Genomic DNA, 27,852 nt, shown 5'->3' on the forward strand with positions numbered 1-27,852 from the left:
ATTTGAGTTGAGAACACTGATCACCTCCGAGAGTAGCGGGCAGGAAAGCCAGCGCACGGACTTCAAGAAAGCGCGTCGGCGCGTCGGACTAACTTCAACTTGGACTTCTGGGCGCAAGTTAAGTGTACTGAGAAAGCATATCACAAACACTCTTTGTCGACAGGAGATAGAGGCAGTGATTGCCAACATGAAAAGAAGGAGAACAGACGATCATGATGCAACGCCGAAATCCACCCCAAAGAAAGCACGCTCATCGCCTCCATCAGAATCCGAAGACGAGATTCAGGAAGCTGTTACACCCAGTCGCCGAAGTCAAGCGAAGCGGTCATTGGCAAAGGATATGCATATGAGGAGCAATGGAATCGCCAATGGTACCGAGCCCGTTGCGTCGACACCAAAATCGGCAAAGAAGGTCCTGTTCGCAACTCCTACAAAAGCGTCAGAGCTCAAGCGGCTAAATGGAACACCGACAATAGAACGCAATGCAGACCGCTCAGCCCGACGAAAGAGCGCACGCCGTCTAATTGAACGCGAGTTGAACCCGGAAGACAGCGAAAAAGAGATTTCAGACGAGGAGGACCAACTCGCTGCCGAGATCTTGGGCGAAGAGGAGGACGATGAGGATGCAGATCCAGATGGTTCTCCGGCCCCTGAGACACCCTCCAAGACAGGACGTGGGAGGGCACGAAGCCAGAGAAAGAGAAAAGAACGATCGCCTACACCACCTCTGAACCTCCCTCCACATGAACAATACTTCTGGCAGAACAGACCTGGGGCGAACAAGACGTCTAGTAATACCCTTGTCGGGCAGAAGATTCTTGATCACGAGGAATATTTCCATGCTTTGAAAGACTATCAGGACCATCATGAGCCAGAGAAAGAATTCCTCTTAGAACTACATGCCCGAGCATTTGATCAATGGATCTTTGAGCTTGCCGAGGGTTTTAATGTCTGTCTCTACGGCTATGGATCTAAAACCACGCTCGTCGACAACTTTGCATCACACCTCTACGACCATCTCGCAGCCACCTCCAAAGCTAAAACATCTCCCAAAATACTCATAGTAAACGGCAGCAACCCAACCCTATCCCTCCGCGAGATACTCTCCTCAATCGCAACGACATTCCTCCCCAAATCCGCCATCCAAAAACTCCCAACTCAGCCCCAAGCTCTTCTCTCCCACATCCTAACAACTCTCTCAATCAACCCTCCCTCAAAGCCAAAGCATATCCTCCTGAACACTATCGACTCCCCCTCTCTCCGCCGTGCCCCGGCGCCAGCCCTCCTTGCCGCCCTTGCTGCATCGCCACACATATCCCTCCTCGCGACCGCTGACACGCCAAACTTTCCCATCCTCTGGGATACATCCCTGCGCGCCCAATACCGCTTCCTCTTCCACGACGCAACCACCTTCGCACCCTACACCTCCGAAATAAGCGTCGTTGACGATGTAAACATCCTCCTCGGCCGTACGGGCCGCAAAGTGCAAGGCAAAGACGGTGTATCTTGGGTGCTCCGCTCCCTACCGCAAAACGCACGCGCATTGTTCCTGATCCTCATCTCTGAGCAACTCGCAGTCATGTTCGAGAATGGGGATGATGGGGACGAGGAGATGGAGGCTGTGGGACAGGCGATTACGCCGCAGAAGAGAGAGCGGAAGGAGGTGAGGAGGGCAGACGAAGGAGTGGAGTATCGAGTGCTGTATCATAAAGCGGTGGAGGCATTTATTTGTAGCAGTGAAGTCGCGTTCCGCACGCTGCTGAAGGAGTTTCACGATCATCAGATGGTGGAGAGCAGGAAGGACGGGGTGGGAACCGAGAGGTTGGTTGTACCGTTTAGGAGGGAGGAGCTGGAAGGTTTGGTAGAAGAGTTGGCTGCTGAGGAGTAAGAGTTGGCTGCTGAGGAGTGAGAGGACTTCTGGTAAGGTGTTGAATACCCGGATCTATGATTTTTGTTTTTGCTACTGTTGCATCTGTAGGCGCTTTTTTTCACTGCATCCATAAACGATACCAAAATGCATCACGTCGCGCCGGACGCCTCAACCGTGGAATATGCGTTTCACCCACCCTCCTACCATCCACGCTTAGCATACTTGTCCTCTTCTTTCATGCTTGCGCAATTGATTCCCACCATCGCCTCTCCTAGGTTCTCACTGACCTCCGCCAGCTTCAGCGGGTCGTTGTAATGCGTCACTGCCTGTACAATCGCCTTCGCTCTCTTGCGCGCATCCCCACTCTTGAAGATGCCACTCCCAACAAACACCCCGTCGCATCCAAGCTGCATCATCAACGCCGCATCTGCGGGCGTCGCCACTCCGCCCGCCGCGAAGTTCACCACAGGCAATCTCTTCAGCCGCGCGGTCTCCTTTAGCAGTTCGTACGGGGCCTGAATGTCCTTAGCCAGCACGCGTAATTCCATGTCGGACAGGTTGGCGGCCTTTGCGATCTCGCTGTTGACGGTGCGCATGTGTTTGACGGCCTCGACGACGTCGCCGGTGCCGGCCTCGCCTTTAGTGCGGATCATGGCAGCACCCTCGCTGATGCGGCGCAGAGCTTCGCCAAGGTTGCGGCAGCCGCAAACGAAGGGGACTTTGAAGGGGTGTTTCTCAACGTGGTGGATGTGGTCGGCAGGGGTGAGGACTTCGGATTCGTCAATGTAATCGACGCCGATTGCTTCGAGGATCTTGATGTATGGTCAATTGTGGTTTTCTGCGTATTGCAATAGGGAATTGTGGTCGTCGGATGGGTAGAGTGGGAGGATCTGGTACCTGGCACTCGACAAAGTGTCCTATCCGTGCCTTCGCCATCACGGGAATGGTGACTGCCTCCATGATCTCCTTGATCATCTGCGGGTCCGACATGCGTGCTACGCCGCCGTTGGCGCGGATGTCTGCTGGGACGCGCTCGAGGGCCATGACGGCTGATGCACCGGCTTCCTCTGCGATGCGGGCCTGTAGAAGCAGATAGATGTCAGTAACATGTGCCGAAAGAGTTGAGAAGATGTAAGAGAACGACTGACCTGCTCAGCATTCACGACATCCATGATAACACCACCCTTCAACATGCGTGCCAGCCCCGCCTTGACGGCGAAATTGGACTCGCCATCGTGAGCACCGTTGCCATTGGAGGTGGGGAGTTCAGTAGCCATTCTGTATAGATCAATAGGATTGAATAGTTGCAATGTAAGGTATGTACAGAGAAACGGAGAGGAATTGAGTCAAGTGGACGAGGTGTCAGAGCACAGGGCACGATTCGCAGATGGACGAGTCATCATTTACGGTCGGCTTGTATCGGGCTTGTTAATCATATTTTTTTTCTTTTTAGACTGCTCAGACTGCCCACCTGTACTGGCGAATGGGTGTGCGAGACCGGAAGAGGGGCTGGAACCTCAGGCACTCTGCCGCTGCCCCTCCCCCGCATTCGGGCCGGAGTTTGCGCGCGTTGTACTGATACTGCAGGGAGATGCACGTAAAGAGGCTCTGCTGCAACACCAACACGCCCATACATACATTCCACCAGTCTATCGCCATTAGCTGAGCTTGATGATCCTTCGCTCATCGGCATGACAAAATGACTCAGCGTCATGCAGCTCCCATATGAAGCTTCGATTGGCTACGAAGTGACACCTTGGCACGTATTTTAGACCAGGGAACGAAAGGCATCACTTCGAAGATATCACAGAGAGGATTATATCGTTGCCATTGATCCGATCTGTTTTCTGGTCGATATACGTGCTAACTGTATATCAGTACTGTTACCAGACCAACTGCTATTTAATCCTCTGAACGCCTGCATCCTAGACAGCTCGACTTTACTTCAGATCTCAGACCAAATCCCAACAATTAGCCTCCAACAGACACATCCCATTCTTTCCAGGTGGCCGCCATAAATATACCACTGACGAGACAAAGCGCGGCAAGAAAAATACACAGAGCCAACCATCCTATCGTGTCAAGAAATGCAAGCGAGAGCAACGGTCCAAGCACCATCCCTGATGCCCAAGCAATCTGGAGCCAGCCAAACGATTGACCAGTCGAACTGTTTTGTTTACCTGACCGTTTCAATCTCTCCTCACGACGTTTGGCAACAACCGAAAAGGAGATCAGATTGGAGCTCGTCAGAACCGCGATAGAAATGCCTAGAATGGAAACGATGACCACATACAATGCCTTGAAGCCTTTGCTTGCCTCGACGAAGTATCTAGCATGTATAAGCCAGCCCAGAATGATCAATACCACTGTGTCAACGCAGAAGAAGATGACGCTGAGCCAGCGTGGCCCATGTCTTTCGACGTAGGGTGCTATCATGGGCGAGAGAAGAGTCGGAGCGAGCAGAGCGAAAATGACACCACCACTTGCTGTACTACCCCAGCCGAAATACCTCTGAACGAAAATAGCGAGTACCTGGTCTCATTAGCAACCGACAAACATAGCTTGTAGTCTGTCATATTGCCGAAAATACTACTTACAGACTCCAAGGTGAACTGAACAATGGCGTTGACAGCGTATGCGTAGAAGCTAGTAGCCAGCATACGGAAGTCAGGGTCCGCGAAGAAGTCCAAGAATTTCCCAGAACTGTCTAGTCTCGCTTGGCCGGCTTTAAAACTCTTGTGCACGGCGTTCGAAGAAATGTCTGAGGACATCGAGGTGCTTCCGAGGAAGCCAGGCTCATCTGTGCCCGGCGTCATTGATCGTCCCGCTGATGTGCTATTTTCACCAGTGGCTTCTATATCAGAGAGCGATGCATGAGTGGAACCGATATTTCCTCTACCGACTTGCGGATGCTTGTCTCGAAGAAAGAATCTTAGAGCAATGTCAAAGCCTAGTATACCCAGTACGAGCCCCATTACCGAGTAATACCCTGTATATTCGTACAGGATACCACCGATCAATGGTCCAGCAATCTCACCTGCGGCCATACCGGCAGAGACAAATCCCATACATCGACCTACATTTGAACTGTCGAGATAAGAAGTCAAGAATGCAAATCCAGATACCCAGACAAAGCCGGCTGCTATGCCTTGGATAGCTCGAGCAGCTACCGTGAGTGCAATATGCTGCCCGAGAAAAAACATGAGCACAGCCGCGATCATGAATATTATTCCCCAGAAAAATATGGCCTTCTTCGAGCGAACTTTGTCTGTGGCATAGCCCACCACATCTATTCACTACAGTGAGTATGAATGATAGATTGGGACGTAAAGTCTTACAATTGGATAGTAGGAACGCAGCACCATAAGTTGCTAGTAAAATCGATGTCCACTGTTGAGCTGCACAGCTTGAGTATTAGCCAGCGGCACCACTTGTGTTCCAATGAGTATTGGATTTTGCGTCACTCACTCTTATCTGCTGTAATCCTCAGCCTGGTTTTCAGCATTTGTGGCAAAAATGGAATGACCTGATTCAAGTCAGGCTACGCCAACAATGGCAGATCGTCGATGACCTACCAGATCATACACAAAGTTGTCCTGCAGGAGCGTCAATAATGAGCGATTTTATACTCGAAGATCAGGGGTCAGGACATACCGTAAATACTGCACTTGCAACCACCAGGGTCGCAAACGCATCTGAAGAGAACCAGCGCTGATATCGAGATACGGTCACCATGGTTCTGCGGCATATCTTTGTCTCGATGCAGGTGTAGTGTAATAGGAGTCCTAGGCTTTCAGTCTACCAAAAGTGGCGACCCTTTGGTCTTTGTTCCATCAAGGCCCATCTGGCATCATCTGCTTTGCCTAGCATTTTGGCTATCCCACCCTCTGATCTACATGAAAATGAAAAGCTAGATGCTACTGTGACTAAGAGAATCTTTTGCCCCGGCGACGCCAGTCGTCGTCGAAGACGTGATACAACGCGGCTCCGCTAGTCTTCAGACGATATACGCAACTACTTGACCAGCTGAGGCACCTAAGTGATCGGAGCTAGGATAAAGGCCAATGAGTCTCAGGTCATTGCCCACCATCTTTGGCTTCCAAGACAAGTCGACCAATCGCTTCGATTCCTTCAAGCGAGTGTGAGTCTAGTAGCTAAATGGTCACTGTGTCTAACACCAGGAGCCGCAATGAAGATCCTTACGAACAATGGTTCGGCTCAGGACAAGCTTCAATGGTGTAGGGCGCTACAGCTGGCGAACCGTTGCCAAGCGTATATTGGCACGTAACAGTGAACGACCTCGGCTATGCATTCCCAATACAGTAATAGATTATGATGAAGTAGATACAGAATTCTATCGCGCCTGGTTTCATGGACCCTGCCTTCGGACATTGCCTTGTGTTGATTAGGTCTGTCTCGGTGACAAGATCACCATTTGATGGTGATGAATCTTTTCATTTTTTCAGATAGTCGATAGAGACTATACTCAAACACAGTGGCCGTAGGAAAGCTACACTAGGTACGAGCTCTGGTCTTTACGACTTCGCGACTCTCACACGTGAAACTGGAGATTCCCAAACCTATCTTCGTAAGAGTACGCGTACCATAGCACATGAGCACTCTTCCCCGCGTTTGATTACATTGATGCGCTGCTTTTGTCGGACCGGATGTACAGGGCCGGTCTAGGAGCTTGCCGATTCCCGAGATGGTGTGATTCGTGGATTTCTACAGTTTCCATAAGCATCCAAGCTTTGCGACTTGAGTGCGTTGTTGTTGTGGCTATCTTACTTTGTCCGATCAACCATGTCTCATCACGCTTAGTGTAACTACTCCTACGAGCAGACTGGCACATCCTACGCCAACTTCCCAGGAACTGAATATCCATCTCGCAAACAGGAATGCTGCGAGAGAAGCCGAGCTAGTCAGTGCAATGAATGGTAGGAATTGAAGAGTTTCTTCGAAATAGATTCCATTCATGTCTTGTGTGAACGAAACTACGCTGGCAAAGTCTGTCGCCGGCGAAGAGAGCGACTTTGCACAGGTGCTGAATCCTGGTCAGCCTCTATCATGTATGTTGCGGGGCGCTGATGTCTCACAGGTAGTTCAGAGGCCCAAATCTAAGCACTGGAGAACATTTGCTGTGTGCACGGAATATGCCCTGCCCTTCTGCTAAGACTGGATTGTGCCACGCAGATCTAAGCAGCTTAGGAAAGATCTCGATCTGGCTAAGCTCTTCCTCTACCTGTCTGAGCGTAGCACAACAAGTCTCATACTCATCAACATCAAATTCGAACTCCAAGAGAAACTCGCGATCCAAGAGAAGGTTCGTATATTCATTCTTCTGACTTTCTATATGATGATCAAGATCCATCGTGACTTTGTTGCGTAGCAACACCGGATACGTACTGTCCGGTCGAGGTTGGCCAAGGAGACGCATCTGTACGGTGAGACGTTGCATTGTGTCACGACTACGAACTGTTGACTGACCTTACTGCCCACTGGCTCAGCCCCGTACAAGATTGATCTCATCATCCCTCTAGCAGATCTAAGTCTCATTTTCAAGTGTCGGATTAGCTCTACGTCGTTCTCTATGATAGTTTTCGGGATAGGGATATCTGTGGCGATAGCGACCCCATTCTCGTCTGCTGCCCATAGCAGGAAGATAAAATTGAAAGCATTTTCTTGCTTTACTTCATCTGCTCTAGAGACTAGGTAGTTGATCCACGCGCATTTTTGAGGACCTAGACCGTCGCTCCATTCATTCCTGTCGAAACTGACGTCTTTTTGCGGGCATGGCTGAGTATATGCAGGTAATTCTGACCGTTCCCGGTGTCTTTTCTTGATACCTTTCGAAGCATTTCTAGATCTAGACCTAGACTCCGTGGCTGGAGGGAACCGGGATGCAGCTACTATCGCCGGGATTGTTGACACCGCAGAGCGTGCTTGTACGTGCGCTGCTTCGGGTGATTGTATCACCATATCCGTCCATGATCTTGAATCCATTGAGTCTTCCGAAAATTGTATGATGCTATGAGGATGTGATTATACTCGAAATCTGGGGTTGACACGAGACTTTTATGCTGCGCGGCTGCAAGTTTGTGAGTCAGCCTTGCGCTCTGGCAGCCGGTCGACAGGCCAGTAACCCAGCCTTGCATCCTTTGCTGTACAGCCTTGCTCATTACAAGCTCGGATCGGCAGCAGCGACGCTTTTCATAATACAAAAGGATTTCTTCATGGAGCGCTTGTTGATACTATGGGTGTCTGATCGCTTCCACCTGGACATACAGCGGAATTGAGGTCAAGATTTGAATACATCATGAATATATTATATCGGACTTTGCCCGACATTCACAATCGCTACTTGCCGTGCGTGGGCTAGCGTCAACGCTCCGCTGCCAGCTAGGACCCCTCCGAATGGATAACACGTAACACAGCCAATCCTAGCAATTAGATCCATATCTAAGATATAAACAGCCTCGAAACACTATCCCGTCTACGCCGTCGCAATTATCACCATCGACACCGACATCAATTCCCCGGTCGCCACCCCCACCACCTCGACCCACTGCTTCTCCGGCTCCCCGCAAGCGCGCCCGTGATGTCCGCCTTCGCAATGTCGGCACCGATGTCCGAGCGAAATCTCACGATGGTATGAGAGACTTCCGTTTTGGAGTCCGTGGTAGCCAATTATGCTTGCTTCCGGTGCTGCATGGTCGGCGAGACTGTGTTGTTGCTTGCCGGCTTGTTGGTGGGTGGGTTGGTGGTCGGTGGAGGGGGTGTCCGATGGCCGAGGAGGGGGCTAGGGTCTAAGTTGTTATGTGGGAGATGATTGATCGATGCATTCAGACAGTTTCGTGATATGAGAGTACGAGAGATACATCATATGACTTGACTATGGTAGACAGATCCATCAAAATATCCAAACCATCACCGTCCCGTCAGACTTCAGTAATCCAGAGCAAGCGTATCAATACCTCCTCGAGCACACTCGCAAACTCCGTCCAATTTAACCACATAGCGAGACTCTCTTGTGACTCACAGTGCATTTCATTCAACTTCGACAGGCGCCTCGCCGCTTTAAGTGATTCACAGCGTAGCCTTGGGCATCAAGGACGCCGTCCCACTGCAACTGAATCCTCACCACGTCACTGCGCTACAGTCCACCAACCACAAGACGAGACGAAATAAACCTTCTTTCCCATGCCATACGCATCCTAAGTATCATGTAGTGCTCCATGAGAAGTTGAAGATGTGAAGAAAAGACCTCTCCTCATGCTATTTCGAGGATGTGAGTGCTGGCAAAGTAATCCCAAGACGCGTCTGCAAGCTTCGTATTCGCACAGAAATCCACCCTAGAGATTGATGTACAGTCAGAATAGTCTCCCGACAAGATCTACCTCCTGTGTTATGAGATCAAACCGCCAGCTGCCTTCCCCGTACGCCGTGCATTCGCTCTTGGATTTGGATATCACCAGAGAGCAATAGCTGCGCTACGAGTATCATTTGCCTCCCTTGATATGCCCTCAAGTCATCGTGTTTTAGTCTGAATGGGAGTTGCTAGTCTTCTCCGGCTTGTATAGGCGTGGACAGTGCAGAGCACCGCAGCCCACCCCCTGAGTCCACCTTCCCCTTTCCCCCTAAAACAACAGCCAGCCAGCTACTTAATCATCATCCTCGACCCCAACCAACCCAAAACTAATGCGCCACAACCTTTCCTCCCCCTCTTCATCAAAAGCATGCTGCGCAAACCCAGTATACGGCGTATTCCCACTCGCCCTCTCTGCAACCCCACACTCCTCCAAGTATCTACCTCCATCACCTTTCCACACACGTCCCACCGCCGCCCAAACCGTCGTTGCGGCACCCTGCTCTACACTCAACATACTCCTCCGCACTCCCTCATCGCCCGCAAACCGCTCCAGTGTCTCACGGGGCATATGCTTCTGCAAGCCCGTCGAGATACCGCCCGGATTCAGACTGTTCGCCGTCAATCCGTGCTTGGCGTACCGCCGCTGGATGCTATTCGCCATCCAGATCAGCGCGGTCTTGATCTGACCGTATGCGCCAAAGGGAGTGTATTGCCCATTTGTGAACGCGAGATCAGCGAATTGCAGCGTGCTGGCGCGATGGCCGAGCGAGGAAACGTTGATGACGCGCGAGTCGAAAGCTGGGGATGCGGCAGCGGCAGCGAGTAAGGCGGGTCGGAGAAGGGCGAAAAGCAGGAAGTGGCCGAGGTAGTTTGTTGCGAATTGGAGCTCGTGGGCGTCGGTCGTGATGGTGCGTGTGGGCACGGCCATGATGCCGGCGTTGTTGACGAGGATGTTAAGGGTGGAATTCTGGGCGAGGAAAGCGTGGGCGCAGGCACGGACGGAGGATAGTGAGGAGAGGTCGCAGGGGAGGACTTTGATGATGGCGCTTTGGTCGCTGCTGGAGCGGAGGACGTCATCGGCGACTTGTTCGCCCTTTGCGACGTCGCGGACAGCGAGGTAGAGCGTGGCGCCTGTGGCGTGGAGGGCGCGAGCTGTTTCGATGCCAATTCCGGATGCGGCGCCGGTGATGAGGATTACGTGGCCGGTCAGTTTGCCGTGCAGATCTTCGTCGGCAATGATGTCCATGGCGGTAGGACGAGCATCACCCGGGCCTTGGGGGTTGGTAAAGCGATCTTTATAAGGGTGGTAGGGATCTGATTTGCTAGCCATGCTTCCGGATCTTCGGGGTGAGTTATGCTGAGCCGGAAGTTGAAATTGGCTGTAGATGTTCTGAAATGAGTAGAAAGGGACACGTAAATGATGCCTTGTGATAGCTCGCATGTATATTACGGACTTGTCGGAGTATCCTGTGCCCAGGTGAACGTTGTCGTCGTCTATATATATGTATCTTGCGTATACGGATGGTACTCCGACGGAGTTCCGAGAAACACTAGACATAATAGGATATTAGCGCTACACAGGCTGATGGTTGGTAACAATGACAGCGCTATGAACCGAAATCGTAGACGTCATTAGCTTGTTTCCTCTCTATCTCAGCCACGTGAGTTTAATTACTTCAGAGGTCAGAAATGTTCTTGGACCTGTAGTAATAAAGAGGTGCAATCGTTACTGATACAACATATGGTTTTTGTTATATACATATGCACAGAAGGTACCACACATGAAATTCTTATACAGTTAAGTATCTTCAGACGTCCGTAATCCCTCCACCATATCTGAATGTCTCGACCGCTTTTGTAAACAGTGCACGGCAAGGTACTTGACTACCCAGTCTCGAGCAAAGCAAAAACGCACCACTCAACTTCCGATGAAGACTGTAAGTTTCTTCCGGAGGCGGTGCCAGCCTCTCTCGTACCATGATTGGAATCAATGACCTGACGCGATCTGTGATTGTCTGGTCCCTGAAATCATACACTTCTGGGCCTGACTCTGAGAACGGTTCGGCAAGCGTCAGCACTGAGTCAATATGTGCGTCAAGCATCGTTTTGCTTTCGTGACCTGTGAGATATCCCAGCTCTATGGAGAGATCACGAACGCCTTTGCGGTTATTTTTCGATGCATTAATGAGGATGTTTATATACGGGTCTGTAAACTTCCGAGGATAGTCGCGGGAGGCACCAAAGTCCAGGAGTTCGAGTTTCTCGGACTCTGCATTGTAAAGAAAATTAGTCCAGTTGGGATCAGTCTGCATGACGCGGAACTCGACGATTTCACGCAAACAAAGACGAAGTATTTGTGTACCAATCCAGTTGCGTTGAGATTGGCTGAGGTTAGGTTGTTTTGTCACGGCTGTTCCGCTCATGAGGTCTGCAGTCAGGACTTGAGCGCCCGACGCCTCTTTGTAAACCGTAGGGACTCTGAAGCTCTCAGTGTCGTCGGCAAGGAGAGCTTTGAAACGCATCTGATAGTCAGCTTCACGCACGTAGTCTGTCTCCCAAGCGAGCTCGGTTCGAGCATTTGCTATGGTTTTATCTAGGTACAGGCCTTTCGGTAAGAGTCTCGAGGCTGTCAATAGTATAGAAAGGTTGTTCAAGTCGGAGTCGATTGAGTTGGCGACGCCAGGATATTGAACTTTCACGGCAACTTCTTTGCCGTTAGATGCAAGCGTTGCACGATGTACCTGTCCGATCGATGCAGCAGCAATGGGGACATCATCAAAGCTCCTGAAGAGCGCTTCCCAGTCAGCGCCCAGATTTTCAGCCAGTACTTTGTTGCGTTGCGAAGCAGGCATGTAATCGGCGCTGTCCTGTACTCTTTGCAGCACTTCGTGGATAGGAGCTGGTAGCATCTTGAGATCCTGGAAACTGATCATCTGGCCAAGTTTGAGAGCTGCACCACGCATTCGAGAAAGCTTTGTTACAAGACGCTCCATGTTCGCTGGGCTAAGCATTAAAGAACCACCGTCAGTTCCGCTTCCTGTGATACGGCGAAGGCTCTCACCAACAGCACCAAAAGCCATGCTTGTCGCAAGACCTCCATACTGCCAAAGGCGGCCGAACCTAGTTGAGGGGACTGTAGACTCCCTCAGGTGATATCGTTTGTTGGCTTGAAGGTGCTCCTAAGGGCATGTCAGCTGCTGGCAATGCGCTTTAAAAGTTTATTCTATACCTCAGGCGCAGAGTCTTGTGCATCATGCGAATCTTGAGCGAGATCTGAAGCGAAAGCTCTCATTTCATCTTCATCAACGACTGGCCGACGTTGCCTCTCTGACGTAGTGCTTGCTCTCGAACGGTTCTCGACCTCTTTGGCTCTGTACGGGTTACTTTGATACGGCGAACTTTTGTCATGTGTTTTTCCACCAAGCATCTCTGCCACTTTAGACGTCCGGAACACAGCCGTATCTACACCCTCTGGCAGCTCCTCCTTCGCTGACGAACCTGTCGGCCGATGAAAGACGTCCGAGTTGATGTCTCTACTAGCAATTTCATCCGATGGAGAAGGGCCTTGTTCGAAGCTCTTAGGTATCTTTAATCTTGGCAGTGACGAGTAGTCTTGCTCTATCGTAGTCGATCTGGAGTAAAAGACGTCTTTGTCGTGGTCCTGTGACAGCTCATGGTCTGCCTGTGATGGTGCTTGGGTCTCTGCTGAGAGAGCAGGTATCTGGTTCTCTGATTGCCTCTGCGCTGTCCTGGCATGATCAGGCTCCAACGGCGAGCTTCGCAGTGGGGTAGGAATCGTGGACGTCCCAGATGACACCGGCTGTAGCTCTTCGTTTTGACGTGCAGATTCTTCTGCTAATGGGTCTTTATATGGCTCAGGCGTTGGCCGTTTGTTGAATATGTCTTTTCCGAAAGGTCGTCCCGGAAGGTCTGCACCCGCTGGAGGTATTGTGCCGTCTGGGAGGGGATACCGCTTAGCCTGCTCTTGGGTCACGTTGAGCTCCTCCCGGGGCTGCTCATTATCTGTTGCGTTCTCCTGTGATCTTTCCCAGTGATGGTCTTGTGCAAGACCTTCTCTGGGCTTTCCAAACTCTTTCTCGCCCTGAATCGTACCCTTATTGGGTATGCCATCATCTTCCTTGATGTCCGAGGTGCTGCAAGCCGTGTAGTTCGGAGGGGCTTCATTCATACGGCGAGCCAGAGCTGCATAAGCCTCCAACGTGAGAGTAATTCGATCTGTCTGATCTTTGACAACCTTTGCGAGGGTTGAAGTTTTGGTGTATGCATCGTACTGCTCTGACCGGAGCTTGAGGTGCTGTCGTGCTACACCTTTCGAGGCATTGAATAGCTTCGCAGCGTCGAGAAGCCTTCTGCCAGCCATATGTGCAATAAATCACTATGACATGGTGGACGCAGTCGTAAGGCTTGAAGAGTTGAAGGCCGATAAAGTCGTGCGTCATGACATTTGCTCAAACGAAGCTTGCCCTCGTGGTCGCTACAGGCCTAGCCCTAGTCTGATTGGCTGTTGATCTGCTCCACAGCGACCTTTCCATCCTCGAATGAATACGTTCAGTTAACATTCGTACACGCTGATGCTGTTAAGATGAGGGAGCGATACTAAAGACGTCTAGTTTGATATAACCTCGTGTCCCAATGTACGTTGTCGACAGAGCATCCCAACGCTCTACTATTAGGGTGCGTTAGCTTTCCTCTGTTTTGCGGAACGAGGATCTTACTGTCTAGCATATAAACTATACCTATATACAGAGACAGCATATGATACATACAGCCAGTTGCCCTGCTGTCTAGAAAGAGCTGGTTGCAATGAAAGTCGCCATTCTTCAATTCGCTCCGAGTGTAGGCCAGCGAGAGGACAACATTCAACGCGCAGAGAGCCTGATCGTAGAAGCAATGCCAGCAAATGGAGCACCAGGCTGGGACTGGCTGATACTACCAGAAATGGCGTTCAGTGGTAAGTGTGTCGAGTCTCACATCCTGTTCTGGTTCGCTCATACAAATACACTCAACATGCATATCACGTGCATACGACATATGGTACATTGACCTTCGCAGGCTACAACTTCCATTCTCTCGAAGAAATAACTCCTTACCTCGAGCCCACCGCCGCCGGCCGCACCACCGAATGGGCACGCACCGTGGCCTCACGCCTCGGCTGCCACGTCACCATTGGTTACCCAGAAGTCAACACCACTGACCCGCCCAAGAACTATAACTCAACAATCACAGTCTCGCCCCTCGGCGAAGTTCTCCTCAACTATCGCAAGACACACCTATACTATACCGACGAGACATGGGCCTCCGAAGGCCCGGGCTTCTACTCTGGGACGTTAGGTACTTTGGGCGCCGTCACGCATGGCATATGCATGGATATCAACAGCTATAGATTTGAAGCAGAGTGGAGCAAGTACGAGTTTGCATCCGCGGCGCTGGCGGCGAAGAGTCCCATTGTAGTTGTGAGCACGGCGTTCATTACGCATCTGACAACGGAGGCTCTGGCAGAGGAGCCGAAATTGCCGGATGATGGGACGTTGAGCTACTGGCTTGCGCGCATGGACCCAATTCGAACAGCAACGCAGAACGACAGGGTCACGTTGGTGTTTGCGAACAGGTGTGGGAGTGAGGGGGGCACAAATTATGCTGGGTCGAGTGCGGTGATTCGAATTGAGGGTGGGAAGGTCAGCATTTTGGATATGTTGGGAAGAAATGAGGAGAAGCTGATGGTGGTTGACACGGATGGTGTAAGTAAACATCGTTTATGCGGCTTGGGAAAAACAGTTGCTGACATGCTTATAGCCACCCAAATTCGCAATGGAGTTGCGACATGAATGATGACCATAGACGTGAAGTTTTAGAATTCCCAAAGATGTCGATTCCCGTATGGCTGAACAGAGTGTCGTGAGTCGGATAGCTGTGTGCTGTACATTAGCTGTGATGGTATATACGAGTGGGCAAATTGCATTTCCAATATAGAAGTAACAACACTCGGCAGCAGTTCACTGTAATGTTCGTTTGATCTTTCCATTGGCTAGCTGTGATGTAGTGCTGCCTTTTAGCCCTATCTCGCGCCAATATCAGTCATGATTCCCATCCTATGCATCTTTGCATCTATTCCATCAGACCTCCTCGTACATGTTCAAATCCATATCCAGCGTTGTAATTCTCCGATTGCTGGATTGCCGCACAGAAAGGAAAGAGCAGGGCGAGTTGATCAGATACCGATGCGAGTCTTGCGCCAGTGACGTCTCTTAGCGTTGTAACTAATGGAGAAAATGTTAGACAGAAGTCCCACAGATCTCAGACTTTTCGACAGCAAATCCCATTGCAGGTTGGATAACAAGAGAGTCTCACCGGATGGTGTTGCCTGTTCGGAGACGAATCCATTGAGGAATGGGACGGTTCTGCTTTTGCGCTTTGGCAAGCTTCTGCTTGGTACGGAACGACTTGTGGCTCTGTGGTAGAATGTCAAATTAGTATTAGATGGCTTTATTGGATGGGCTGAGGGTATTGCATACCGGCATTGTGAGGTGTCGAGTGCTGTAGTAGAGTTAGTTGTCTTGACAGAATGCGGCGGGCATCAACACCAGCGAGGTTTTCGTTGGCAAAGTGCGGGAAGACACAAGCGAGACACTAAGCCCGTTAGCGATGTAGCGCCAAGCCTCACGGTTTCCCACTGCCAAGCCGAGCTCCAAATTGACGATGCTGAACTCTCCTGTAGAATCAACATCCCATTTGCCATCGGAGAGAGTAGACTTTGAAACAGTCAGTCTGACATCAGTCTGGTGATGCTGCAGTGTCGAAAAATCCGTTAAAGTGTTGCCGGACTAATGTATTGTCACTGTTACCTACGCACTTCGGCATCATAAACGCATCATCACTATCGCTATTCATATATTCTCGTTCATCGCATTCCATTCGGAACTACGAGTGCTACAATCTGATCCGCCACTCACATCCAGACTGCCATCCTCGACAACCGCTTTCACAAGCCAAGGCATCCGTGCTGCATCATCCATTCGGTCATCAACCATTCTCCCTCCAATTTAGCGTCGTCCACTCCCATCAGTAGTAGCATCCTCCTCCACAACATCGATAAATCCTGCATCTCTCTCTTTGCAGATGCGACCCGGCGTGTGGTTCCCCGGGTAGATGGGAAGGTCTTGCCAGTGCTGATATCCTCCATGGTGCGCCCAGCCTCTCGCCGCCTCGAGCTCTCGGACAATGTCCATCATTCTGTCGCTGATCTGACCCTGCATATGTCAGCTTTCTTCTTCACGGCACATAGTAGGTACTTACGCTAGGATTTGGATACCGATATAGCGGTCCGTCGGGAAACGGTGTGAACAATCCGTTCCCAACATCGTTCCCTATGAAATTATACTTGATGTTAACCGCTGGATACATATCGATCACTTCCAGCTCTGACCGCGCCGGCAAGTTGGGGCGAACTGAACGATTCGCGTGGATTGTTAGTTTATGAAGAGAAGCTCGACAGTCCCAGATCTTCTGGCTCACTGAGCGTTGCACTCTTTCGTCTTCGGCCACGCTGTCCATGTCGGGTCTGCGATACATGCGATCACAGATATCTGTCGGCTCAATGCGCCAATCTAGATCTTGCAACGCGACCAGGACCCAGTCAGCCTCATCTGTTTTGATCTGTCGAGGGAGCCAGACCTGGCGGAGTAGACGTCCCCCGCGACCCTTTATTGCTTCTCCTGAGCTGTTCTCTATCGGAGGAGGTGGCTGTTGTTGACCGGCTGGCAAAAGTGTCTCAATCTGGTAAAGCTGGTAAGGAACTTGAACAGTATGGTCGATCAGCCAGGTCAACCATTTCTCTGTGGATAAAGTCAGCCTAGACTTCTTTCATTTGAGACTGTATTTTCATATATTACCAGGGTATGTTTCATTGAATGCATCAAGGTCTCTGGATGCTACTGCGGTGTAATTGCGATGGTTAACGGCATTAGGGGATCTCAAGAACTCTTGCGTACGATGTGTCTTAGCGGCGGATCCCGCCTCTAATACAGACAGTCGATCACGATGTGCCATTCTTGTGTTAATGTATAATGTGCGCGAGGTTGGAATTGAGATTATCACTCCCGCGGAGACACCACTGTTTGACGGGCTGCGCTGGCGGCCGCTATTATGAGGACCTGTTATGACCACTACACCGGGTCTCTCCTAAGTGAACCTCGATACCTTGATCACTTTCATGGGCTCGTGATCCGATTAGACGACTACTTCCCGTGCCCCAGTCCTGCGGAAGTGAATCCAAAGCCTCACTCCAACACGCACTCAGTCTTCTACGATTTAGGAACTATTGTCCAACAAGATCCTTATTTACTTCCACTAATACAATCGCCCGAGTAAAGACCAATCTAACAGGACTAGCGCTACAGGAGAACAATAGGCCTCGTTCGGCGATGAGCATTGTTGGCAGAAGACCGAGTCAACGCGCCTTCTGCGGTCGATAGCCTTCCACCCCGGCTTGCTGTAAGTGAGATCGGCCCCATTACCATATCTACATGTTGTGCATACGTTTAACACGCTTGATAAACAAATGGGAACCTTTGTATTCCTGTCTCAATAACAACAGATTAACCGGCGAGACAGTAGCTACTTGTGTTCTGCGGATCATCTCAGGAGTACATCCTATACGATACCCCTAGCAATTGGAGCTCAAAAGATCCAAGGCTGGCTTGTATCTGCCGGGTCTGGTAGCCGTCTAGGGACTTGTATCGACGTGTATCGGTTTTTGCAAGACGTACTCCGGACTTCTGGCAACACGCTTCTTCCTGGGTCTGGCAGAAGCTGGCTTGCTAGGTGTTACGGTAGTCTATCTCGCTATGTTCTACCGTCGTCATCAGCTAATGCTCCGGATCGGCCTCTTCTACTCAGCAGCTTTTCTAGCTGGGGCATTCGGTGGCCTTCTAGCCACAGGTCTTGCTCAAATCGAAACATCGAAATATCGAGGATGGCCTTCCATTTTCTTCATTGAAGGTGCGATAGCTGTCTTGGTAGGAGCTGGCGCTATATGTTTTCTGCTACATACACCCACCTAGGCAAAGTTCTTGACTGAAGAAGAACGTGACTTGGCTGTTAAGAGAATGAACATCCACGCCGGAGGCGCATCCGCGAAACCAAATGTGGACATCGAGAAATTTAACTGGGATTCGGTCAAGGTAGCGATTCTGAACTTCGAAACCGCCGTTCTGTCGCTTCTTTACTTCGCTATTATCACTCCTATCTACTCCTTCTCGCTTCTCCTTCCCACCATCCTACGCACACTAGCCTACAGCAAAGTCATCACGCAATTACTTACAGTCCCACCAAATATGGGAGGATTCCTTGCTGTTCTGATGGTTTGTGTCCCTGTCCGATCGCATAAAACAGAGAGGTGTCTAGATGCTCGGTGGCGTCGCAGTCGCAATTGTTGGGTACATCATGCTCATAGCAAGCGCGCGCGGTCTTGTGCAGTACGGAGGAACCTTTTTGGTAGCCGCCGGTATCTTCCCTTGTAGTCCACTTATTCTTGGGTGGCTTTCAAATGATCTCGCGCCGCATTAAGTGCGAGCTACAGGAGCTGGATCCAGATCACCAGTGCGAACATGGCAGCTTTTATCGCGACGTTGGCGTATCGTAGGGTGGATGTGTAGGTACAGGTATCGTGGTTAGCCTTAACTAACACCCCCCTGGCCTCGATTCAACTTGGGTGTGCTAGGCCTTACCCTGACTCTGATTGTGATTAATTCGATCTACATAAAAACGGAGAACAACTGTAATCGAGAGCAGGGTAAACGTTATGACCGCCTGGATGATTTTCGTGGTCGTGAGGAGAGGCTGGGCTTCATGCATCCAGAGTTCTGATACACTGTCTAAGTCTCGACGATGCGAAACACAGCATGTATTGTAAGTCTACTTTATTACATCTAGCGCTAATATGCATCTAAAGTATGATAGAGTCCAACATAAATTTGTTTACCATGAGTAACTCAGGAGACTCTTCCGCCCCGGACCGAACTGTTTACCTGGTACCATGGAACGCACACCAAACAACACGTCGTCCTATGCAGAGCCATAACATCAAAAATCGAATTACTCTATACCACGGTACCGATAAAAGACAGTCTACCAGAGTCCATATCCACAATCCAAATATACATAGGATCTGCAGCCGTGCGAAAATTCCTTTCATCATCATATACACCACATAAACATACTCACGACATACTCACAATATACACAAACACAACCACGAAAACCCACAACACAAACTAAACATCCTCACCACTACAATGCCACCCCTCCCAATAAGTATCCGCGCTATTGGCGATAACCATATCCACTGCATCCACAACTTTCCACAACTCCTCATCACAAAAGCTCAACTCCCCCTCTCCAAACCTGGAACCATCACCACCACCACGCTCACCTCCTTGAATACCCTCAACCACCTCAATGGCACCACCTCCATGCTCTCCGAAAACACCACCTGCTCATTCCTCCATACCCAAGAGCATCCGCTCGCCCCCTCGCCTGTCGGCATCCCTGGAGTCACTGTTCTCGGCTTCTTCAAGGTGGTCTTCATGGTGACGGCGACGTATATTGTTGCCCTCATTGTTATTGCGATCTTTGTGAGTCTGTGCATGTCTGTATATGAGACCTGTGAGTATATTCGTAATGGCCTGCCTGGTTGTGTAGAATAAATTTGGACTGACCCGTGGTGTAGGTTTATTGTCGACGGGCGCTGTCGACATGGAGACGGAAGGATTGAAGGTCAGCGAAGACAAGGAGAAGGAGGAGTATCCCGGGTTGGGGGTGAGGGCTGTTGAGGTATGAGCGTCGAAGTAAAATTACAAGAGCAACAGGGGGGCAGAGTCCGTTGCTTGCATCTCTGTAGGAAGAGAGAGCAGGACATCTGTGTCTTGGCATACTATCATCACATGTCTTCTTGTGCAAGCCGAATTAGATACAAGGTATGGATATATGTACACGAAGGTGCGAGAAAATATGAATACAATCATACTATGTCCAACAGAAGCGAAGAATGCAGACATGCTATACAAGCCCGAAGCGACGGCCCAGCCGACCCAATAAACCCTGCTTTCTCGTGGCCCAGAAGGCGTTAAACGGTTCGCTCTCACAGAACTGAACCTTCTCTTGGCCCTCAAATTGGGCTTCCCACTTGCGCATCGCCTCACCACTGCTGGCCGAGATCTGCCGCATTTTCTCGCGGTATTGTGCGCGCTCTTCCAACTCTCTCAAATGGCGAGCATCGGAGCCCAAATCCTCATTGAGTTCTTCCTTCATAATTGCCTCATGCCGCCGCTTGCGGCACTGTGTGTACTCGTGTCGTGGATTTTTATTCTCCCAGATGTCAAGTTCAACTTCCCATTGCTCCTCAGAATCCAAGTTCTCGGGTCGAAGGACTCTCTGTCCGTTGACAACGTTCATGACGTTGGCAGTCCAGCCTACAAGCTCTCGAGTGGAGCGATAGTGTACACTCTCCCATTCTAAGTCGAAATCGGCCCACGTGCGGCTACCTTTATTAGCATTATCATCGATTTGTTGCTGCTTTCCAACTGCAGGCTCAGACACTATCTCTCTATTCATTAGTTGTGCTGCTATCTCTCGCCCGATTTGCTCCTTGTGGGCGTTAGCGTCGTCTATTTCTTCGTCCGTGTATGGTTCCGCAAAAATATTCATAAAACCAGTGGTAGTTGCATCGAAGTGAAAGCGTATTGACTGAAGTAATTAGCGTCTTCTTACAACCCATGACATACCCTTACCTGTTTAGGGAACCTTTTGGTCGCTTTATCGAAAATATGTTCTATCAATGCAAATGTGTATTTGAATTCAGCATTGCCAAGTGCAGGCTTTGAAGTTCCATGAATGATATAATCCATCATTTCCAAGCCTAAATATTGGAATCCGAACATTCGTTTGACATTGTGATATGCCAAAAAAATGCCGTCCATGTTGCCCATTCGTGCTTGGGAAAGGTATTTAACCAGCGTTCCCCTGCTCAAGTCCACCATCTCTCTCTCGTAAGACTCCCACGTTCCATTGGGAAAGCGAATATTGTAATCGGCATAGTCCTGATAGTTGGCAACATCTTGCCGGATTGGATGAACAGCTCTCGTCTTCAAGTCGAAGACTCCAGTGCCTGGAAGACGCGGGTCGTGTGAATCAAGTTGCGATCTCATCATGAATTTGCCTAGGGTTGAGAACTGGTAACTCTCGCTATCGGTTCTGCTCTGATGTCCGGCTTCGTTGGCCCTGCACGACCTATACTTTTCAAAGTCTTCGGTAGACCGCGTGAGTAATTTCTCTAGGACATGGCCCAGGCGCGATAGGACATTTTCCATATCATACGCCTTGTCAGGATCGACAGCGTATGAACCATTCTTCCAGCGTAGGAAGATGCCTGCGGGTGAAGAATAGAATGGCGTTGGCTGTCTTTTTCCAGACGGCACCTTTTCGATGTTAAGCTCTCGTTTCAACGATAAGAAACGGTGAACCTGGCCCATGACAGAAGATATACTAGACGTTGAGCACGTATAACGCATCCTGTGTTGTGATGCGAGCTGGGCCATCGTCGTGTCCTTTGAAGATGTAAGGAACGGATTGAGAGCATCAAAATTGAAGTCTTGTATAGGCATGATATTTTCGAGGTAAGGGTCAAAATTGTAGACTCCAGACCGCCCATCTCGTAAGGGGTAGATGTGATTGCTACGCATGAGTTAGGGCATGGTCGTTCAGGTAGCCTGTGCACTTACTGGAATAGTACGCGGTCTAGTCCATGAGCCAGGGGAGGAACTTTGCTTATGTCCACTGGCAGCCCTGATTGCAGTCAATACATTGTTGTTCGTCCGCATCATGGCCATACATACTCTTCAAGTCCAGTGTTTGCGCCTGTAAGACCAGCCGTTCTCGATCCGGGCTTTCCTCTATCGCTGGTTTGTATGGCACGCAAAAGTTCTGCATAGGCTGCCGTACAGCCTTACCAGTATCTTGTTCGCCTTCCCGTCGTACGCTACGCCGAACCATAGCCTCGAGCCCAATCAAGGACTCAGGTTTACAATCAGCCAGGGTCTTTTCAGTAGCCACTGATCTTCCCCCGGTAATCTGTTGTTTGGCTATTAACCTCTTTGAGGTCGCAATGTGCCTTCGAGTCCCAACCTCACGTTTGGGGACCGTACTATTTGCATGTGGTCCAGTATAGATAACTGTCCAGACGTCTGATCCGATCTGATACTGTGTCGGTGATTCGTTTGATTGTCTTTCAGGGTCTTCGACTCCGTTAACATTGGACATGTCTGGCTTCACAAGCTGTACCCCTTCGCGGGCCGCAGTTGTACCATTGTCTTCGGCGATTGGGCGTGGTGCGAGGATCCGTTTCATTTCCTGTTCCGCGGCTTTTCGTCCTGGTGTATTTACAGTAGGACATCTTCTTATCCGCAGCCGTTTCACGGACTTGGGTTTCGCGGTAAGATCTACGTCTTTATGTTGGCGTTGTTTGCCAGGGCTGGTTCTCCTCTTAGCATCAACGCTGATATCATGAAGATAGTGAGCCTCTTCGCCCGCTGATTTTGGCAATTTCGAAGATTTACGGCGGCGTGTAGATATATTCGAGTGCGCAACTCCTCGTGATCGACTTTTACTATCGTTTGCCCCAGACCCCTCGCCCATAGAAGCTTTCGTCGGTATTATAGATCGTTTCAGCTCTCGCTTCACGACCGTACCTGCCTGCTTCTTTTTGCTACACTCTTGCTTCATGTCCTTTGTTCCTAACCTTGATGTCAGGGTGTGGCGCATCGAGTCTCCTTCGACAGTAGCGCGGGTTGGGTCCATGGGCGGGCTGGGACTAATGTGATTGACGCGTTCGACAACAGCACTATAAAAACGCCTTTGGCGACCATGATGGCTGTTCGTATACCGTCGAGTACAGGGTAACGATAGGACTGATATGGGCGAGGCGTCGAAGCAGTGAGTTATTGGTGTTTCGTGCGGGAAAAGCCGCAGGGCGATGCGGCTGGAAACCACAGAGAAGACGCCATCAATCCGCATGGAGGAGAAGGACTGAAGCCGATCAAAAGGCGAAGATTGTGCAAAGCACCAGCAGCTAAAGTCTCGTAAAAGCAGTGTTCAGACAGAAAAGTTTTGGCGTATGCCGCTAGTGGGCTGACGGTCTCGGCGCTCCGCCAGTGACTTCCGGTCCGGGGGTCGTCCGTCGTCATCAGCGGAGCGGAAGTGGAGGGAGCATGCAAGGTCCGCGACTCCGCCACGACATACATGCACCATACCTACACATACACGCGCCTGTTGATAAACCGTACGTCATTTGCCCGAGCCTTCACCTCCGCTATTCTGCAGTCTGTTTGACTCTATCTCTATCCTTTCGAGGCTGATCGCAATTTGTCGTAGAGCCGAGGCGATGCCCTGCACCGCTTTCCTCCAGCGTCCGTGAAGAGTAGTGTTTTACTGTTGTATCTCTACCTTGCCTGGCCAATCTCTTTCACCTAGGTGAATATCTACCCCTAAATGTTGTGATTTGCGAACCTATGGACTCTGTGATTGACCTATGGCAGGTATTCCACATTTTTACATGCTTGCTGCTACGACTCGCCGTCCTTGGCCTACCTACCTACGCATCGCCAGTCACGTCACGTCACTCTGATAATGCTAGAAAGAGGAGGTTCTGTCCGCCACGAAACGATGACGATTGGGCCTCGGACAACTCATCTCGAAGGAAACCCAGATCTGCTGTCGAGCAAACACACTCTTTGAAGTCTTTCACGCTCACTCTCTCGCTCGCTCACGCATTTTATATACCCCTCACCATCGATTTGGCAGCAGCTTCGCACCATGCCAAAATTACACCTGGAATCAGACTCCAGCCTCAAGCGCCGTAGTCTTTTCGCAAGAACTCCTCTTCGCGCACTGACTCCCATTAACACAGACGATCTGGATGGAAACAGTGGCTCTAGTACAAATCTACTGAAAAAGCGACGTGCTTCTTCGGCTGCATCGCATGCGGTTAATCAGATTCGCGATAAACCTCCTACAAGTCCACACGCACATAGTCCTGCTTCGCCCTCACGCTCCGAAAAGCCGACCCGAGGCGCACTGTCGAGGCCGGCATCTTTAATGGGCTCATGGAAACTCTCGCGATCATCGGACAGCTACGATGATATCGGGCTGCTACCTTCCAGTACAAAGTCCTCGTTTGCTGAAACTGAAGATGGGGAAGCCTCCTATTACCCTTCCGAGGTCCTGTTGCACGGGGAGGTTCAAACGAGTAGCTCCATGTTCCGAAAGAAGCGGGAATATCTAGTGCTTACCGAGACACACCTAGTCCGGTTCAAGAGCCAACAAAAGGCGACAGAGTCTTTCAGCAGGTACGCCAAGTCTTACCTCTTGAAACTACTGCTTGACTGATTCACTAGCGTCTCTCCATCCGTTCACCGTATTCAAGCAGCAAGACATTCTTATTCACCATCCACAGGCTCAATGCACGATCTAACATCGGGACTGTCCGAACATTCAGGTGAGCGCGAATTGGGCACTCCCTTGAGGCACGTTGTCGGGGTTTACCGCCTTGATGATGGACGACCCTGGTTCGCTTTGGAAATTGCAAGCTTGGATGAAAAAAACAACAATGCATCTGCCATGACACTGCAATTTGGTGAGCCCAAAGACATGGATTTGTGGCTCAGGTCGATCCGCGAAGCGGCTAACCGAGTAAGAAGGGCTGATGCAGCCCCTATATCACTCGCAAATTCAACAATGGTTGCACGAGTGGTCGAGCGAGAACAAGATTATGAGCCGCCCAATTTCTCGATTCATAAAGTGGTACTTCGACCGGGTACCAAGAACAGTCGGTCCTCTTCATCTGACGATATCCTCAGGGTTGCCACGACAGTATGTTTCCTTGCGATTGGAGTTCACAAGGTCCACCTGATTCCACTCAGTAGATCGTCCTCACGTGGCACTACCTCTACCCTCGGTTCACAGACTGTTCAAGAATCGCATGGCGTTCTCACCTTGACCTATATGGAAGTTGACGAGGTCGACGACAGTTTTGAGATGACCTTTCGTACGCCTCTCCGTAAGCCCAAAGTATTCCAGCTTGCCAGCCTAGCGTCCCACGAGATCGCAATACGTCTAAGGGCAATGGAAGAACAGCTACGACCTGAATGGGAATCGCGGCCATTCAAGCTCTTCCTGCCGAAAAATGTGAGTGATGACATTCTACGGAATGCGAATGCGAATGCGCACGCTGTCGACCTGGATTCTCTCGACCGAACACTGATCGGCTATTGTGTTGCATATGATGTCAATCCCAGCAGTATTAGGTACAAGATAACACACCCGGAGGATGATGGACCTTGTTTCCAATTGCTTCCACCTGTTGACCGCCGCACGGGTCAGTATGGAATGACAGAACTACTTGCCATTATGCGGGCTCTTAGATACAACGAAACGTTTGGTTCGCTATCCTTTGCAGATGTACAACTTGACACACTGAACGGTGTGGCTGACGGCTACGGCTTCGAACATGTCTGTACAAAGACCAAGCGAGGAACTCCGATTCAGATGAGCTCGGAGAAACTTAATGAAGCTTCGCTTCTCGTCCAAGAAATCCGGGCGTTAGCTGTTACGAATAGGAAACTTCGACGCTTAGATTTCACATCGTGCATTCTTCGAAGACCCTCCAATGGCGACGAGACGGGACGCGGGCGTGACCTGGGCTGTGGAATCGTGGAGGCCTTGTTCCCTCTATGCAAGCATAACACCACAAATGTTGATTGGATCATCCTGAACAACATTCAGCTCGGTGAGACTGATTTAGACTACCTCGTCGAAGCAGCCGTGCTTCGGACATGTCACTTTCGAGGATTCGGGTTCTCCAACACTGGTCTCTCTGATCGCACGTTATCGTTTGTTCTTGATGCTCTTCGAAACCAGGAAAACACATTGGAGGCACTGGACCTTTCTCGAAACATTGCTCGCATCACTCCATCTTCATTTGACTCGCACATCGGTGCCTTTGCGTTCATCCGAAAGCTCAATCTTGCCAACCTAAGCCGAACGTCTGGTCCAGAACCGTTGATGTCCGCAGAAACACTGGACGTATGGAGGCTTTCTGAGCTAACACTCAGTGGTGTTCCACTTAATACTGCAAGCGTGGATGCACTTTGTATGTACCTCCACAACTTCAAGCAGTCCAAAGGATTACGTGAGCTCTGCCTAGATCATACTTTCTTGAATGGCAAGGACATTGCCTTGATCATGCAAACTATGACGGAGAATCCAGGCGAGGGCCGTGAGATGCACCTTGATGTGAGCCAAAACAACATAGAGCTAGGGCTTGTAGAGGTATTTCTGCACCCAAATCTTGATCTTTTTGATCAAAGCTAATATATCTCTAGTTCACGCGTGCAATCGCCAGCGGGTATGCACCGAAATATTTGACATTGCGACTGCTCGAGTTTGAAGACGAAGGAGCCTTCCGTAAACTTGTTCTAGCCATTGCAGCGAACACGACCATCCTATCACTCGATTTCTCTCAAGCTTCTCTACCCAGTGATGCTTCGGACGCAACATGCAAAGCTCTGGAAAAGATGTTCTCGGATAACAGGACCTTGCAGTATCTGGACATCTCTGGGGAAGAATCACGATTAGAGACTACCAAGCTAGGCGTAGGTGTCAATCGAGCCCTGTGGGGATTGACTGAGAACACTTCTCTGCGGACGCTGTGGATTCGTTGTAAGCATCTCCGTTATGTTAGCCTCCTTTGCTAATACTCCTCAGTTCAGAAATTAGGTATACAAGGAGCCAGTACGCTCGCAGATGTACTTAAAAGTAATCAGACATTGACTGAAGTACACTGCGAGCACAACGGAATAAACCTCTCTGGGTTTACCGACCTAGTAAACGCTCTTAACCGCAACACAACACTGCTGTATCTCCCAGAGATGGACGAAAGTCGACAAATAGCTCTGAAGCAAACAGAAGATCAGGTCAAGCAGATGCGTGATGATGTGCCCGCTCAAGGGCCAAGCAAAGCAAGCTCTGCGCGCACTAAGTTTGCCAATATGGTTGGAATGCCGACCATTGCCATCGGCAAAGATAGAACCTCTCCTGGCCCATCGTCACTGTCCGACCAAGATATAAAAGCCGCACTTGCACTTGTAGATGAGAGCTGGGATCGCCAAGTTTACCGGCTACGTCTGTATCTCCAGCGTAATATCGACATAGCGAACGGTGTCCCTACCAACCTTGAGATCGACGAGGAAGACTTCGAACGGCCGGACACAGGCACTGGAAGTATCAGTAAGATGATTGAGCAAGCGAAGATCGATAGCACTCCAACATTGGAGAAGCAAATCAGCTTCAGCGCTTACCTCGATACTACAATGCCTTCCTCTGGCACGACTACTGACGAGAGAGAGCAAGATGAACTGGACTTCTACAAGGAAATAGCTTCAAAGCTACCATAGAGCCATGGTACATTTTGGTTTTTATGCATTCGGACGACGACACGAATACACATGGCTTTACGCAAGAGCTACTCAGACCCTCCATCCAA

The 27,852-nt window shown here is 50.2% G+C and overlaps 14 protein-coding genes across 14 annotated transcripts; 6 read left to right on the top strand and 8 right to left on the bottom strand.

Moving 5' to 3' along the window:
* The first annotated feature begins 36 nt into the window (after positions 1 to 36).
* EJ05DRAFT_82660 (ORC2-domain-containing protein) lies at positions 37 to 1,979 on the top strand. The gene has a single exon (XM_033750000.1). It carries the CDS (start codon positions 188 to 190, stop codon positions 1,886 to 1,888), a length of 1,701 nt encoding a protein of 566 aa, XP_033598385.1. The 5' UTR covers positions 37 to 187; the 3' UTR covers positions 1,889 to 1,979.
* Positions 1,603 to 3,147, bottom strand: EJ05DRAFT_512515 (pyridoxine biosynthesis protein PDX1; the record flags this gene model as incomplete). Its single annotated transcript, XM_033748342.1, has 3 exons — positions 1,603 to 2,682; positions 2,768 to 2,950; positions 3,019 to 3,147. The coding sequence occupies 3 exons, from the start codon at positions 3,145 to 3,147 to the stop codon at positions 2,071 to 2,073; spliced, it is 924 nt and encodes a 307-aa protein (XP_033598386.1). The 3' UTR covers positions 1,603 to 2,070.
* Positions 3,148 to 3,765: 618 nt separating this feature from the next.
* On the bottom strand, positions 3,766 to 5,605 carry EJ05DRAFT_512516 (MFS general substrate transporter; the record flags this gene model as incomplete). Its single annotated transcript, XM_033748343.1, has 6 exons — positions 3,766 to 4,402; positions 4,468 to 5,159; positions 5,209 to 5,268; positions 5,339 to 5,396; positions 5,446 to 5,466; positions 5,525 to 5,605. The coding sequence occupies 6 exons, from the start codon at positions 5,603 to 5,605 to the stop codon at positions 3,842 to 3,844; spliced, it is 1,473 nt and encodes a 490-aa protein (XP_033598387.1). The 3' UTR covers positions 3,766 to 3,841.
* An 836-nt stretch (positions 5,606 to 6,441) lies between these two features.
* Positions 6,442 to 8,034, bottom strand: EJ05DRAFT_82964 (uncharacterized protein). The gene is made up of 4 exons (XM_033750002.1): positions 7,358 to 8,034; positions 6,967 to 7,307; positions 6,659 to 6,914; positions 6,442 to 6,595 (listed from the first exon to the last, which is right to left on the bottom strand). Exons 1-3 carry the CDS (start codon positions 7,871 to 7,873, stop codon positions 6,668 to 6,670), a joined length of 1,104 nt encoding a protein of 367 aa, XP_033598388.1. The 5' UTR covers positions 7,874 to 8,034; the 3' UTR covers positions 6,442 to 6,595; positions 6,659 to 6,667.
* Positions 8,035 to 8,186: 152 nt separating this feature from the next.
* On the top strand, positions 8,187 to 8,880 carry EJ05DRAFT_487760 (uncharacterized protein; the record flags this gene model as incomplete). The annotated part of the gene is made up of 3 exons (XM_033745638.1): positions 8,187 to 8,236; positions 8,335 to 8,622; positions 8,772 to 8,880. 3 exons carry the CDS (start codon positions 8,187 to 8,189, stop codon positions 8,878 to 8,880), a joined length of 447 nt encoding a protein of 148 aa, XP_033598389.1.
* Positions 8,881 to 9,531: 651 nt separating this feature from the next.
* EJ05DRAFT_502410 (putative short-chain dehydrogenase) lies at positions 9,532 to 10,569 on the bottom strand (the record flags this gene model as incomplete). Its single annotated transcript, XM_033747248.1, has 1 exon — positions 9,532 to 10,569. One exon carries the CDS (start codon positions 10,567 to 10,569, stop codon positions 9,532 to 9,534), a length of 1,038 nt encoding a protein of 345 aa, XP_033598390.1.
* A 364-nt stretch (positions 10,570 to 10,933) lies between these two features.
* EJ05DRAFT_539783 (ABC1-domain-containing protein) lies at positions 10,934 to 13,995 on the bottom strand. Its single transcript, XM_033749545.1, has 3 exons — positions 13,983 to 13,995; positions 12,469 to 13,934; positions 10,934 to 12,418 (listed from the first exon to the last, which is right to left on the bottom strand). Exons 2-3 carry the CDS (start codon positions 13,618 to 13,620, stop codon positions 11,048 to 11,050), a joined length of 2,523 nt encoding a protein of 840 aa, XP_033598391.1. The 5' UTR covers positions 13,621 to 13,934; positions 13,983 to 13,995; the 3' UTR covers positions 10,934 to 11,047.
* EJ05DRAFT_82712 (carbon-nitrogen hydrolase) lies at positions 13,698 to 15,305 on the top strand. Its single transcript, XM_033750001.1, has 4 exons — positions 13,698 to 13,934; positions 14,029 to 14,211; positions 14,313 to 14,998; positions 15,054 to 15,305. The coding sequence occupies exons 2-4, from the start codon at positions 14,064 to 14,066 to the stop codon at positions 15,087 to 15,089; spliced, it is 870 nt and encodes a 289-aa protein (XP_033598392.1). The 5' UTR covers positions 13,698 to 13,934; positions 14,029 to 14,063; the 3' UTR covers positions 15,090 to 15,305.
* Positions 15,159 to 15,792, bottom strand: EJ05DRAFT_478002 (ribosomal protein L39e). The gene is made up of 3 exons (XM_033744359.1): positions 15,773 to 15,792; positions 15,609 to 15,709; positions 15,159 to 15,517 (listed from the first exon to the last, which is right to left on the bottom strand). The coding sequence occupies exons 1-3, from the start codon at positions 15,776 to 15,778 to the stop codon at positions 15,469 to 15,471; spliced, it is 156 nt and encodes a 51-aa protein (XP_033598393.1). The 5' UTR covers positions 15,779 to 15,792; the 3' UTR covers positions 15,159 to 15,468.
* A 508-nt stretch (positions 15,793 to 16,300) lies between these two features.
* EJ05DRAFT_502414 (uncharacterized protein) lies at positions 16,301 to 17,306 on the bottom strand (the record flags this gene model as incomplete). The annotated part of the gene is made up of 3 exons (XM_033747249.1): positions 16,301 to 16,507; positions 16,554 to 17,092; positions 17,150 to 17,306. The coding sequence occupies 3 exons, from the start codon at positions 17,304 to 17,306 to the stop codon at positions 16,301 to 16,303; spliced, it is 903 nt and encodes a 300-aa protein (XP_033598394.1).
* A 797-nt stretch (positions 17,307 to 18,103) lies between these two features.
* EJ05DRAFT_502415 (MFS general substrate transporter) lies at positions 18,104 to 18,824 on the top strand (the record flags this gene model as incomplete). The annotated part of the gene is made up of 3 exons (XM_033747250.1): positions 18,104 to 18,274; positions 18,320 to 18,619; positions 18,663 to 18,824. 3 exons carry the CDS (start codon positions 18,104 to 18,106, stop codon positions 18,822 to 18,824), a joined length of 633 nt encoding a protein of 210 aa, XP_033598395.1.
* A 728-nt stretch (positions 18,825 to 19,552) lies between these two features.
* On the top strand, positions 19,553 to 20,096 carry EJ05DRAFT_502416 (uncharacterized protein; the record flags this gene model as incomplete). Its single annotated transcript, XM_033747251.1, has 2 exons — positions 19,553 to 19,922; positions 19,987 to 20,096. The coding sequence occupies 2 exons, from the start codon at positions 19,553 to 19,555 to the stop codon at positions 20,094 to 20,096; spliced, it is 480 nt and encodes a 159-aa protein (XP_033598396.1).
* Positions 20,097 to 20,315: 219 nt separating this feature from the next.
* Positions 20,316 to 23,111, bottom strand: EJ05DRAFT_502417 (Pet127-domain-containing protein; the record flags this gene model as incomplete). The annotated part of the gene is made up of 4 exons (XM_033747252.1): positions 20,316 to 21,002; positions 21,047 to 21,989; positions 22,037 to 22,100; positions 22,151 to 23,111. 4 exons carry the CDS (start codon positions 23,109 to 23,111, stop codon positions 20,316 to 20,318), a joined length of 2,655 nt encoding a protein of 884 aa, XP_033598397.1.
* An 808-nt stretch (positions 23,112 to 23,919) lies between these two features.
* On the top strand, positions 23,920 to 27,799 carry EJ05DRAFT_83499 (leucine rich repeat protein-like protein). Its single transcript, XM_033750006.1, has 4 exons — positions 23,920 to 24,658; positions 24,707 to 26,639; positions 26,693 to 27,029; positions 27,075 to 27,799. The coding sequence occupies exons 1-4, from the start codon at positions 24,126 to 24,128 to the stop codon at positions 27,761 to 27,763; spliced, it is 3,492 nt and encodes a 1,163-aa protein (XP_033598398.1). The 5' UTR covers positions 23,920 to 24,125; the 3' UTR covers positions 27,764 to 27,799.
* Positions 27,800 to 27,852: the final 53 nt, after the last annotated feature.

Source organism: Pseudovirgaria hyperparasitica (assembly GCF_010093815.1).
Source record: "Pseudovirgaria hyperparasitica strain CBS 121739 unplaced genomic scaffold EJ05scaffold_12, whole genome shotgun sequence".
NCBI classification, from domain to species: domain Eukaryota; kingdom Fungi; phylum Ascomycota; class Dothideomycetes; order Acrospermales; family Acrospermaceae; genus Pseudovirgaria; species Pseudovirgaria hyperparasitica.

Bases quoted from the DNA above. Each gene is read 5' to 3' on its own strand.
- EJ05DRAFT_539783 (XM_033749545.1), bottom strand. From the start codon at position 13,620: ATGGCTGGCAGAAGGCTTCTCGACGCTGCGAAGCTATTCAATGCCTCG. The intron at 12,419-12,468 runs GTATAGAATAAA...ACATGCCCTTAG, and splicing joins CACAAGACTCTGCGCCTGAG to GAGCACCTTCAAGCCAACAA.
- EJ05DRAFT_82964 (XM_033750002.1), bottom strand. From the start codon at position 7,873: ATGGATTCAAGATCATGGACGGATATGGTGATACAATCACCCGAAGCA. The intron at 7,308-7,357 runs GTCAGTCAACAG...CTCACCGTACAG, and splicing joins CTGAGCCAGTGGGCAGTAAG to ATGCGTCTCCTTGGCCAACC. The intron at 6,915-6,966 runs GTGAGACATCAG...ACCAGGATTCAG, and splicing joins TTTGGGCCTCTGAACTACCT to CACCTGTGCAAAGTCGCTCT.
- EJ05DRAFT_82660 (XM_033750000.1), top strand. From the start codon at position 188: ATGAAAAGAAGGAGAACAGACGATCATGATGCAACGCCGAAATCCACC.
- EJ05DRAFT_478002 (XM_033744359.1), bottom strand. The intron at 15,518-15,608 runs GTGAGACTCTCT...TTTCTCCATTAG, and splicing joins CGAACAGGCAACACCATCCG to TTACAACGCTAAGAGACGTC.
- EJ05DRAFT_82712 (XM_033750001.1), top strand. From the start codon at position 14,064: ATGAAAGTCGCCATTCTTCAATTCGCTCCGAGTGTAGGCCAGCGAGAG. The intron at 14,212-14,312 runs GTAAGTGTGTCG...TGACCTTCGCAG, and splicing joins ACCAGAAATGGCGTTCAGTG to GCTACAACTTCCATTCTCTC. The intron at 14,999-15,053 runs GTAAGTAAACAT...ACATGCTTATAG, and splicing joins TGGTGGTTGACACGGATGGT to CCACCCAAATTCGCAATGGA.
- EJ05DRAFT_83499 (XM_033750006.1), top strand. From the start codon at position 24,126: ATGCCAAAATTACACCTGGAATCAGACTCCAGCCTCAAGCGCCGTAGT. The intron at 24,659-24,706 runs GTACGCCAAGTC...CTGATTCACTAG, and splicing joins GCGACAGAGTCTTTCAGCAG to CGTCTCTCCATCCGTTCACC. The intron at 26,640-26,692 runs GTATTTCTGCAC...ATATATCTCTAG, and splicing joins TAGAGCTAGGGCTTGTAGAG to TTCACGCGTGCAATCGCCAG.